Source organism: Chiloscyllium punctatum, chromosome 24 (genome assembly GCF_047496795.1).
Source record: "Chiloscyllium punctatum isolate Juve2018m chromosome 24, sChiPun1.3, whole genome shotgun sequence".
NCBI lineage: Eukaryota > Metazoa > Chordata > Chondrichthyes > Orectolobiformes > Hemiscylliidae > Chiloscyllium > Chiloscyllium punctatum.
The window spans coordinates 75,388,390-75,401,237 of NC_092762.1; the positions used below are offsets into that span (position 1 = coordinate 75,388,390).

The following is a 12,848-nucleotide window of genomic DNA, read 5'->3' on the forward strand; positions in this document are numbered from 1 at the left end:
GGCCCTGGATGTGCCCCTGGGCACAATCACCATTTGGCCCACTTAGGGTGATAATAAAAAGTAGTCATTACAGTGGCACTCCATGTGGAGCATGCTGAACTGAATCGTTTCCCATTCTTTTCTGACCCTCACCACTCCCCGACTCCCCCCTTCCTTCCAAACAATCCAAATTGAGGTTAATAGCTGCTACCACAGGTCTGCAGTCACGTTCCCTAGCAACCAAATCTGAAGGGTCGCTGACCTCAAGAATTGAGCCCAACAACAGCCTTAGAAAAAAGCCAATCTATGCAAATTTACAGCCTGGTTTGGGATCTACTTTAAGGACAAGTATATCTTTGGGAGTTAAACTGGTCTCTTTTATTTCAAACACATTGAAACTTGTTTGCACCAACCTCACATAGGCCATACAATGAGGGTGGACGGTTAAACTTGGACCTAAAGTAGTGTTCTGAATCAGACAGGCAGTGCTGGGGTTTCCTGTACTTGTTGCCTGGGATACAATTGAAAGGATGTAGTCAGTGTGGCATCCTCTTACTAGCACATGCTTCATGTAAATGCCTAATATTGGACTTGGATATTTGACAACGCTATTGATATTTGGGGTGGGGGATGGTATTGTCGCTAGACTCTTAATCCAGAGACTCAGGTATGCTCTGGGTTTGAATCCCACCATGGCAGATTGTGGATTTGAATTCAATAATAATCTGGCAATAAGAGTCTCAGGATGACCATGAAACTGTTGTTGATTGTCAGGGGGTAAAACGGCACTGTGTTCACTAACGTCCTTTAGAAAAAGAGATCTGCCAGACTTGGCTGGGCTGGTCTACCTGTGACTCCAGACCCACAGCAACGCGGATGATTCTTAACTTGCCCTCAGGGCAATTAGGGATGGACAATACATGTTGCCCTAGCCATGAATGAATAACAAAAGCACCTCCTTTAGCTCAATATTCGTTTTGGTTTTGATTAACCATCTATGAAGCATTTTTCTTCATCTAAAGTGCTGTTTGGTTGGTTTATGAATCCAGAAGGCCCAAAACCAAACGATACAATGATAAAGATCAGAACTTTAGTTTCAGATTTACTATCAAGCCACTAATGACAACCAACTGCCAGGTAATAGATAAAACAAGAGGCATATTCACTGCAACAGCTTCCAGGTCTGCCACTCACCTGTATTACACTTCTGCTATGTGGCTCAGCTTTGCTTTGATACAGCTGCAAAGAGCCTCAGTGTGTTAAATTGTGTGTTTTCTACATTGAGCAGAGTTTCATTATTCAGTTTGAACTCACAATGGGATTGAGTCAGAAATAAAACACTCAAGAACCCAGCAGTGAAGCTGCAACTCATTCTGTGGTGACCAGCAGAGGACAGTACACAGTAGTTTCACACCGGAAGGCATTCCAGAGAAAGCCAGGGCTGATTAAGTTCCACAAAGACACACGCAGAGCTTCAAAATGCTGCTCAAATGTGTTACTTAATGGCGGAAGGCACTACATTAAAGTTAATCATGCCTTGAAATGGATTTCTGTGGTGTTTATGTGCCAACAAGCAAAGACTGTGCAAAGACTTACAAGAGGAAATGGGTCACTGTGTTTATGCAATGATTGCAAGGACTATTTCCGATCCAGTGTGAATTTTGAAAGGGGCCTTTATACAGATCGTGAGTTGGCAAAGGAGACATAGCATCAATGTGCTATACCATGGCATGATCGCATATGGGTCAATTCCTCTGTACTAACCATATTGGACCCAAAGGAGGCCTTTGATTTTGGTTAAAAATGGAAGCATATAAAATTGAAGTAGCTTTCCCAAGGGAGCAAAGTAATTGAAAATCAAAGCCAGGAAGGATGTCCAATTTATTATCAATATTTTGCAATATTGGCCAAAGTCACATTGATTTGAAAGGGTTTAGAAAAGATTTACAAAGATATTGCCAGGGTTGGAGGGTTGAACTATAGAGATAGGCTGGGGCAGTTTTCCCTAGAGTTTTGGAGGTTTATAAAATCATGAGGGGCATGGATAGGATAAATAGACAAGATCTTGTACCCAGGGTGGTGGAGTCCAAAACCAGAGGACATAGGCTTGAGGTGAGAGGGGAAAGATTTAAAAGGGACCTACAGGGCAATTTTTCCATGCAGAGGGTGGTGCGATTATGGAATGAGCTGCCAGAGGAAGTGATGGAGGCTGGTAACATTTAAAAGGACTCTAGATGGGGATAGGAAGGGCTTAGAGGGATATGAGCCAAATGCTGGCAAATGGGACTAGATTAATTTAGGATATCTAGTCAACACGGACAATTTGGACTGAAGGGTCTGATTCTGTGCTTTACAGCTCTATGGCTCTATGACAGTCCCCCACTCCCCAAATAAATTCTAATCACCAATTCAAAGCACCATCATAGAAAATAGAACAACACATTATTCTGATAGGACTTTCGTCTTATTTTAAACCTTTGTGTGGGAGCAACTTGTACTGTTCTGATATTAGTAGGCACTGGAGTTTACAATTCAGTCATCTCTCCACTTGGCCCCCCTCCATGTCTGGGTCAGTGTATTGCCATGTATCAGCCACTTCGGCACAGGCCGACTCAGGATATAGGGAAAGGAGGGAAGAGAGTCAGTGTATGATTGTCAGATCAAAAGAGAAGGCATTTTAAATCTCAGCCCTGGTGGGTTAGCAGTTCAAATCCACTTGTAACTCAAAAAGAGAGGAAAAACCTTGAATTAATAGTTGGCAGACAGCTGATAGTGAATGCACAATATGATATAGCAACATCAGGGCAAACCAATTAATGCAGACAGGCCTTTTCAACGGGCTGTTATAAGCTTTGTTGTTAGAATGAGTTAAACACAATGGGACCCCCAACACCCCATTATCTGAAGGGCCTGGGAAACACTTAAAAAACCTTGAGAGATTCAGGCACAGCCATACAGTAAGAAGACAGGAAGCAGGCTGACCGTTTGGTTAGGCCTAAGGGGCTGAACAATGGGAGTCTCAATTGTATGAGTGAGCAAGCAGGAAATGAGGTTAAGAAGCTTTAGCTTTGCGCAGTGTTTTCAAACTGATGATATTCCTTTACAACGCGACGTTGTTTGATACAAGAGGAATTTTTTTAAGAAACAATCTGTATCCCTGCAACATGTTCCCTTTCTCCAGCATCCATTTAAAACTAAATTTATGAAACTGTAGTGGCAAAGAAAAGCTGTGACCCATCCAATTTAGCAAGAAATCATTATTCACAGTTAGCACTAACAAGATTCTCATGGGAATTTGAAAATATAACTTGGCATATTTGCTCTCTGAGGTGGAAGGAAAAGATTCTGTGGCATAATTACAAGAAAGCACAAGGGGAATTACCTCTGTGGTCTGGGCCAATACTTATCCCTCACAAAATGTCCAAAAAAGCAATTTTCTTTTCACAGTCATAAATATCCCCAAAAAAGCTGCTCTTTATTCATTGCCACTTTGTTTTTTATGGCATCTTGCTGTGTGCAAATTGGTGGCTGAGTTTCCGACATGACAAAAGTGACTACACTTCAATTTTATTGTCTTTAAAGCACGCTGAGATGTCCTGAGGGTGATTTATATCACATTGATAAAGATGATTATATAGAGTAATGTGACATAGTAGTAATGTCACGGGGTTAGTAATCCAGAGCACCAGGCTAATGCATGGGTTCAAACCCCATCACAGGAGCTGGTGGAACCTATATTTTCAATTTGAGTATTGGTGAAAAAGGACACAATTTGCTGAAGCTTTTCATCTTTCGCTCATCAGGACAATTTTCAAGAAATACCAATATAAGATGGAGTAATACTTTTATACTGTTTTAGAAGAGTCTGCTTACTGGTTGGCAATGGATGCTGGTAGGCCGACGTTTTGTCATGGAGAATGTACCAGTTATATGATGACTGGCATTTAACTACCTAGCTTTGTTTAATATTAAATGAGGCAGAGGTTGATTCTGACTGGTCAAGGTGCTGCCCTGAGTAACGAACCAGAGAATAGAGGTCGCCTCTTTTACTCAGTCGGAGGGGGTTCAGTATGTGTACGTGTCCTTTCTCTCTCGACAAAGAAAAGAGTGCTTAGTAAAGCTTCTGGTTCATGCACCTTTACCACAATGTGAGCCTAACTAAGCAAATTTGGAGGGCACATAAGGAGCAAATGTCATTATTGTGGGTCGGGAGTCACATAGGCCAACCGGTGAGGGTATATTTGCTATACTACAGGATATTAGAGATTGAGTTAGGTTTTTACAACAGTTCAATGTCTTCATGAAGGTTTTTCATTTTAGATTTATTCATAAGTTGAATTCAAAGTCACAAATTGCCAAGGTGGGAGTTTGAGCCTATGTTCTCTAAGCAAACCTTTGGATTACCACTGTATTACCTTACCCAATGTTTACTGTGGCATGACAGTAAGTGATGTTAAGCATGGAAATGTCTCTCTAGTCCTTATGTATTAGTGACATGATAAACTGATGTCAAGACTGTTCATCTGGTACGATTGAACTGAAACATTTAAAGTATTCTGAAAGATTGGATTTACAATTCTACTAGAAATGGCAAAAAGAGGGAACTTTCTTGTTCCATGACTGCCCCAGTGGAACTACCTTGGCACAACCACAAGTTTGGGCAGTGCGCTTGGTTTGAAGTGGATCTTTCACCTTTAGGAGTTGAGTGTGAATGAAGCCCAAGCAGATCAGAGTGCACTCTGAGTGCTGATTGGGAAGGGTCAGATATCAAATGTGCTTGGAGGCTCAGTGCAGTTGTTCAAATTCAGAATGGTCAGTGAGGAAATTGGAAACACCTTCACAGTTAGGGTTGGACTACAAGGAATAGAGAAAGCTTTCCTCTGCAGTCATTCCTGCTCCACCTGACCTTGGTGTGAAAAGCGATCCCAATCCTGAAAACAGAGAAGGCCATACAAATGACAGCTGTGTCATTTCTTTTCCACTTACAAGCCAATGCTTCAAGGGAAATAGATCCACGCATCACAATTCAAAATGTTTCTACAAGAGTTAAGTAGCAAAAGAGCAAACATGGAGCTTCAGATCCGCCAGGCTTTATTTGTCTTCTTTGTGTCAAAAAATTCTTAATTCTGCCAACAGGGCAGCGTGGGACACAACCTTGTTCCAGAAAGGACATTTCACCAGATTCTTGGGCTTCACAGGCAACATTTCACACGCAGTTAGGTTACTCAGAAATCCTGTCAACAGGAGACATACATGTCTCGGGCTCCAGTCTGGATTCCAAATGACCCTTGACTTCAGGGATTAGATACAAAATGTGGATCTACAAATACAAAACCAGAAGTCATGGCCTCACATTTCCAAACCTACAGCATCTTTAGCTTAACAGACTGTGTATCCGCTATAAAATTAATTGGAGCAGTTTGAGACATTACACTGACTCTCTCTCAACCGTACGGAAACATGTGGCCACTTGTGCAGCTCTCTAAAGTCACACGATAGCAAATTTTACACATTGGTGGGATGTGGGTGTTCATTGATTGTCTATCCCTAATTGTCCAGAGGGCAGCTAAGAGTCAACCACATTGCTGTGGGCTTGGAGTCACATGTAGGTCAGATAAGGGAAGGATGACAGTTTCCTTCCCTGAAGAAGATTTTTTTTTCCCCTGATAATAATGGTTTTATGGTCATCATTAGACCCTTAATCCAGATTTTTTTTTATTGAATTCAAATTCCACTATTTACCATTGTGGGATTTGAACCCAAGTCTGGATTAATAGCAATCTGCTCATCAGTTGCTTTGTTTTTCAGGATAAATAGAAAGATTTACACTACATAGCATTTTATAGCCAAAGCAATATTCTTTGAAATCTACTCATTGTTGTAATGTAGGAAACGCAGTAGCTAATTTGTGCTCCACAAAATATCAGCGTGAGAATCAACCAATAATCTACATTTCTGTATAAATTGAGGGATCGATATTGGCCCAAATCCCAGAGATGGTGAGTATAACTTTCTCTGAAATGCTGACGTGATCTTTTATACCCACTTGAGCAGGAAAATGGCAGGGATGTGGGAAGGTTTTGGGGGGAGCTCAGTTTAATGTTTCTTCTGAAAGCTGGTACCTCCAACACTGTGGAACCCTTCAGTACAGAATTCTGGAATTCTGTGTCCAAATCATGGCGTGGGACTTAACCATTGGGATCGAAAGAGTCTATGGCAAGCATCCCTGTATCAATTGATAATACATTGAAAGATATGTAGCCTATGTTGCCTGGAAGTATACTGCACCTTTCATGTAGATTTTCTTTGGTCACCCTATGCCAATGACAATCTTAATGATATCAAACAGTGATATCAAGTATTGGCCTCTGACTTAAAATTCTGCATGTAACAAGCACATTCCTCTTTAGTGACAATCTCTGTTCTTGTTTTCATTTTCATTGTTGTCATTTGTTGACAAGGCCTCTCCTGTAAAAAAATCACCATATGCTCTGATTGTCGACAAACAATACCACAGGAAACCTGCTGCTCTCTCTGGGGGCTAATGGGGAAAGGAATTGTGTATTTTTGCTCAAGAGTCATCAAAACCTGACATCCAGAGCACGACACATGAGATTAGATTCAAATTCAGATTGCCTGCTCACACTGTTGTTGTAACTATTAAACTGGCGATACATTGCAAACTCTTTAACATACATAATGTCCCACCGAGTCTTTGTCATCACACTTTCTCTTCTTGCCATCAGTGGTACTGTAGTCAAGGGAGCCTCTGTGCTTGTCTTCAGCTCGCACACTGTCAGAGGGAGAGACTGATTTACTCTGTGGAAAGACAAGGACGTTGAAATGTGTTAATACTCTGAATATCACCCTCGAGCCCAGTCATTATTCTCACTTGTCAAAGGTGCATCCTTAGCAGCCCACACCAACTACTTTAAATCCATGAGTCTAATTGTTCTTACGTTGCAAGTCTGGCCCCTCAGGAAGTTGGCCCAGGTGTGTTATTGTGTTACATTGACATGTAAAGAGTGTGTGTGAAACAAAAGCCACTGAATGATAGGCACTGCCTGTGTTGGTGTGTCCTGTGAATAGGTGCAACGTACCATTGATAAGACATAAGACAATCATAATGAATCCCCATTTGTGTTTGTGCACCGATTTAGCCTATACTCAAACAGTCTGTCCCTTTAACTTGCTCAAAATTGAGATTTCAGAAACTGGGAGCACCCAGTTATTAAATACAGGAGCAGAAGTAGGCTATTCAGCCCATTAAGTCTACTGTACCATTCAATGAAGTCATGGCTGATCTGACAATTCTCAGTTTCACTCCCCTTATGACCCTTGATTCCCTTACCAATTAAACATCTGTCTGTCTCAGCCTTAAATATAGTTAATGAACAAGCCTCTGTGATAAGTAACTCCAAATATTCACTTCCTTCTGAGAGAAGAAATTCCTCCTCATTCCTGTCTTAGATGGGTCTCTGCCTGATCTGTCATTATGCCTTTGGTCCTAGGTCCCCACAATGGGAAACAATCTCTCTCGATATCTACTGCTTCAACTCCCCTAAGAACCTTACTAGTTTTAGGAAGGTCGCCTCTAAACTCCAAAAAGTACAAGCCCAGCCTATTTAGCCTCTCCTTGTAAGAAAATCCGTCCACATCTTCTTCTGAGTGTCTCCAGTGCCAATATATCTTTCCTTAGATAAGGGGACGAAGACTGTTGCGTCTTCCAGCTGTGGTCTGACTAATAGAAAAAATGAGGACCGCAGATGCTGGAGATCAGAGCTGAAAAATTTGTTGCTGGAAAAGCACAGCAGGTCAGGCAGCATCCAAGGAGCAGGAGAATCGACGTTTCGGGCATGAGTCCTTCTTCAGGAAATCAATGAAGGGCTTATGCCTGAAACGACGATTCTCCTGCGCCTTGGATGCTGTGTGGTCTGACTAATGGCCTGTATCGGTTTAGCAAGACCTCCCTATTTTTATGCTCCATTCTCTGAAATAAAGGCCAGCAGTCCATTAAGATTAGATTCCCTACAGTGTGGAAACAGGCCCTTCAGCCCAACCAGTCCACACCAATCCCACAGAGACCCATTTCCCTCTGACTAATGCACCTAACACTACGGGCAATTTAGCATAGCCAATTCACCTGACCTGCACATCTTTGGACTGTGGGAGGAAACCAGAGCACCCAGAGAAAACCCACGCAAAGACAGGGAGAATGTGCAAACTCCACACAGACAGCTGCCTGAGGCTGGAACCGAACCTGGGACCTTGATGCTATGAGGCAATAATGCTACCACTGAGCCACCGCTTTGCTTCCCTATTACCTACTGAACCTGATTCATGCATGAGGACACCCAAATCACTCTCTGTTGCAGCTTTCTATAATCTTTCCCCATTTAAATAGTATTCAGCTCCTCTATTCTTCCCTGCATAATCTTACATTTTGCCACATTATGTTCCATCTGCCAAGTTCCTGCCCATTCACTTAACTTGTTTATATCCCTCTGTAGACTCTGTGTCACACTCACTATTTGCTGTTCCACCTATTTTTCTGTCATCCACAAACTTGGTGATAGTACATTTAATTCTCTCATCCAAGTTATTAGCATATATTTTAATTAGTTGTGGCTGCAGCACTGATCCTTGAGACAGTGTACCATATTGAAAACACTCCTTTATCCTAACTCTGGGTCTTCTATTAGTAAGTTAATACTAACATACAACCCCAAAAACATTAGGATCTTTTTATTAGATATTGCATGTAGTGCCTTATCAAACGTTTTTTTCAGAATCCAGCTATACTATGTCTACTGGGACCCCTTTATCCATTACATTTGTTACCTCCTCAAAGAACTTTAACAAATGTGTGAAGCATGATTTCCTCTTCATGAAGTTATGCTGACTCTATGTGATTTAATTTTGCATTCCTACTTGCTCTGCTATTACACCCTTTATAATAGCCTCTAAAATTTCCTACATGCTAAGTTATTGAGCTTGTGCTTTTTGTCTCCTTTCATTTTTGAATAAGGGTTTTACATTAGCAGTTTTCCAATCCTCTGGGACTTTTCCCAAATCGGAGAGTTCTTCACAGATTACTAGCCAGTGCATCCATTATCTCTATGGCCACCTCTTTTAAAGTCTTATGAATCAACCCATCGGGACCAGGGAACTTTCCGGCCTTTAGCCCCATTAGTTTCCCTTGTACTTTTTCTCTAGTCATAATTACTATATTTATTTCCTGCCCTTCTTGAACCCTGCAACTATATATTATTTTTGGAATGCTATTAGTGTAGTGTAAGACTAACGTATTTAATCAACACCTCTGCCATTTCCTGGCTCCCCATAATTATTTCCCAGCCTCATTCAATAAGGAGTAAATGTTCACTTTGGCCTCCTTTTTCATTTCTAAATATTTAATGGAGCTCTTATTGTCTTTTTTTAAAAATAAAACTTGCTAATTTACCCATATAGCTTATTTTCTCCTCTTTATTTTTTTTTTGGTCACCTTTTGTTGATTTTTGAGACATTCCCGATCCTCTGGCTTCACTAATCTTTGCCACATTGTATGCTTTTTTCTTTCAATTTGATACCATCCTAAATTTCCTTGGATGCTGGATTCTCTTCTTTTTAGTATCATTTTTCCTCACTGAGCTATAGCTATGACGTGAGTCATAAGGCTGTTTTCTTTAACATCTGCTATTGTTCATCAACTGTCTTTTCTGTTAAATCTGGTTCCCACTCCGTCCTCATCCCTACCCAATTACCCCAATTGAGGCTTAGCATTGTTATTTCTGACCCAGATTTCTCACTTTTACAATTCTACAATATACGGGTCACTTTTCCTGAGGGGGACTCTTACTCGGGAATCCCTTATTCAACTGTCATTGGACAATGCCAGATTCTCAGGTTCCTGGCTTCTTATGCAAGTCTGCCATTTATTACCCATCCATACATGTTCTACTATGATAATAGCAAGCTGTCTTCTTGCATCACTTGGTAATAATTTGACATAACTAGATGCTTTGCAAGAAGGTCATTACTGTCTTTCCATTAGAGTGGGACTATACTCACATATCAGATAAGTAACATAGGCCAATTTCCTTCCTGAATAGATATTAGTGAACCAGTAAACCTCACAGTCAATTTGCAATTGATGCCATGCCATGACTTAACAGTTTTCAGATGTTTTTAAGTGAACTGAAGTCCTCAAATTGCAATAGTAGGATTTAACCTCCGGTTATTTGCGTGATCAGGCCATATCTCTGGAATTCCAAACCAGTAGGATAATCACTACACCACGACACCCAGGAAGCGGCTGAGTGGAGGCTCAGAACAGTTCAGATGATGAATCATCCACCTAATGTAGTTAACTCCGATTCTCTCTCCGCAGATATACCCAATCTGCTGAGTATTTCTGGCACAATGAGGGGCTGGGATCTGAAATGCAGTGACTGGCAGTATGGTGGAGACAGGGTCAATCGAAGCATTCCGGAGGGCATTAGTTATATTAAAGGAAAGAATGCACAAGAGCTTGGGGAAAAGGCACTAAATCATAATGCTCCTTGGAGAGCTGGAGCAAACATGATGGGGATGAATGACCTTTACAGCATCATAACAATTCTGTGATTCGGAAAGCATTTTCCGCTTGTGTTGCCAATTTCCAGTATCCAAAGTACCTTAAGTTGCCGTGAGGCTTGGTGAGGTAACGACCGCAAATACTGAGAGTGTGTTGTCAAAAACACCTTAAAACCTGGCCATCATGCTATTGAAGGTAACCTGATCTGAATGTGGTGATGTGACCTTCACTCTTTCCACAATCAACAAAACCATGAATGAAGAACTGCTCTCCTTCATCTTATTGATGGTGGAGTATTGTTGCTGGCCTTTACAGGAAGCATCACACCTCAAAGTTAAACTGCAAAGTGGTTTGACACAATAAACCAGTACATAAAACTAAGGGCATCAAAACTGGAGTCCACAACATACAGACTAGGCAGGGGATATTCAGGAGAAGGTGAGGACTGCAGATGCTGGAGATCAGAGTCGAGAGTGTGGTGCTGGAAAAGCACAGCAGGTCAGGCAGCATCCGAGGAGCAGGGGAATCGATGTTTCGGGCATAAGCCCTTCATCAGGAATGAGGCTGGATGGGGGGATATTCAGGACGTCTCTACTGAGCAACGGGTGAGGACAGCCTAGTTTGATATTGAATTTCACATGAGAATCATTCCCAGAAAGGTTTTAAGAGGCCCAATGTCATGTACAGCGTGAAGAAGAATCATAGAATCCCTTCAGTGCCAACAGAGGCCATCCGGCCCATCGAGTCAGCATTGACCCTCCCAAGGTCACCCAGACCCACCCCATCTCCATAACCCTCTCATAGGGTTTGTCCCGTTGCTAACCCACCTAACATGCACATCCCTAGACACTATGGAGCATTTTGCCATGGCCAATCCACCGAACCTGCACATCAAGTTTTGGAAAGAAATTGGAGCATCCAGAAGGAACCTACACAGACATAGGGATGACGTTGCAAACTCCACACAGACAGTCATCCGGGGCTGAAATGAGATCCAAGTCTGTGGCACTGAGAGGCAACGGAGAGATAGGAAATCTGGCTGGAGCTATGGTGAGACATTGTTTCGACATTGTGATGTCTATTATATTGGCTGTGTTGGGTAGGCGGGTGATCAGTAAGGATGATGGGATTACATATCTGAGGAGGCTCTAGGTATGAAGCATCTGGATATGTAGGTGGCACACCTCAATGTATAAATATTATACAATTTGCTATATGTGGGCGCAGCTTGATATATCTTTAATGGAATTCTTCTGAAAAGATGCCTCAGTATGACACTGAGCTTTAACAAGGTTTATTCAACATATTGATATCACCACATGACAAATGAAACAACAGACTGCAGGAGGGAACAGGGAAAATGACAGAATAAAAAGACAACAGCCCCTTTCAATGATAAAATAAAATTCTTCCACTTTAACCTTGGTTGTGCTTTTCTGTTTCTCCCACTTAAATCTCTGCCTTCATCACATGCAGAATACAGGCCAGTCCTTTCACATGAAATCCCACCATCGCCACCCCAGTAAGAGTGCATTGAGTGAATGAATCAAACATTCTTAAAACATAGCCACCTGGATGAATTCAAACAAACACAGAAATCATTGCTTTCTGTGACCTCCTGCTGGCCTTCCCTTATCAAATTCCAGTGATTCAAGGACTCTCTCAAATAAGCAACAGCTGAGGGAAGTCCAAGAGAAACAAGAGCCAAACCAATCAGGCATGAAAAGACAAAGTTGCTTCTGTCTCTTGGAGACACACCTCCGCGATAGCAGGGAGCAAATGAGCCATCACAGTGATGGAAAAACACACCTCAGCTCTGAGGGATGTTTGCCCTCAATGCTCTTTAAGAATCCACAACCTGTTGATCTGTTTGTTTAGGCTATTCAGCACCTGAAATGATGTTTATTCAACCTCAAATACCTCATGCAGCTTTAAACCTTACGTAGATCTCAACGTTATGCCGATTCTGAAAGAACACAATTTGGACATTAGCCCCGTAACGGGCTTGCCTCAGCATCAGAAGGTTACATATTTCCATCTCATTCCAGGGACTGAACACCAGAATCAACGTTGACACTCCAGTGCAATGCTGATGGAGTGCTGCACTGTCAGAGGTACCATTGATAAGTTAACAGAGGTTTAGTCTCCTGTCTCAGGTGAACCAAAAAGATCCTTTGCCATTATTCTGAAGAATAACCAGAAAATATCTACCGATATTCATCCCACTAATGTTTGCACAAATTTGCTATTGTGCTTTCTATTATTGCGGCAGTGAGATAATTTCTATGTGCTG

At 41.7% G+C, this 12,848-nt stretch overlaps 1 protein-coding gene across 7 annotated transcripts in view; it reads right to left on the reverse strand.

Moving 5' to 3' along the window:
• The window catches only part of LOC140494706 (transducin-like enhancer protein 4), a 217,021-nt gene that overhangs the window by 38,585 nt on the left and 165,588 nt on the right, over nt 1-12,848 (reverse strand). For 6 of the 7 annotated variants that reach the window (XM_072594216.1, XM_072594215.1, XM_072594211.1 and 3 more), the window contains exon 9: nt 6,676-6,798. In XM_072594216.1, the coding sequence (XP_072450317.1) occupies nt 6,676-6,798 (123 nt within the window). The remainder of the gene's footprint in view (nt 1-6,675; nt 6,799-12,848) is intronic. The other variant, XM_072594212.1, reaches the window with a different exon arrangement.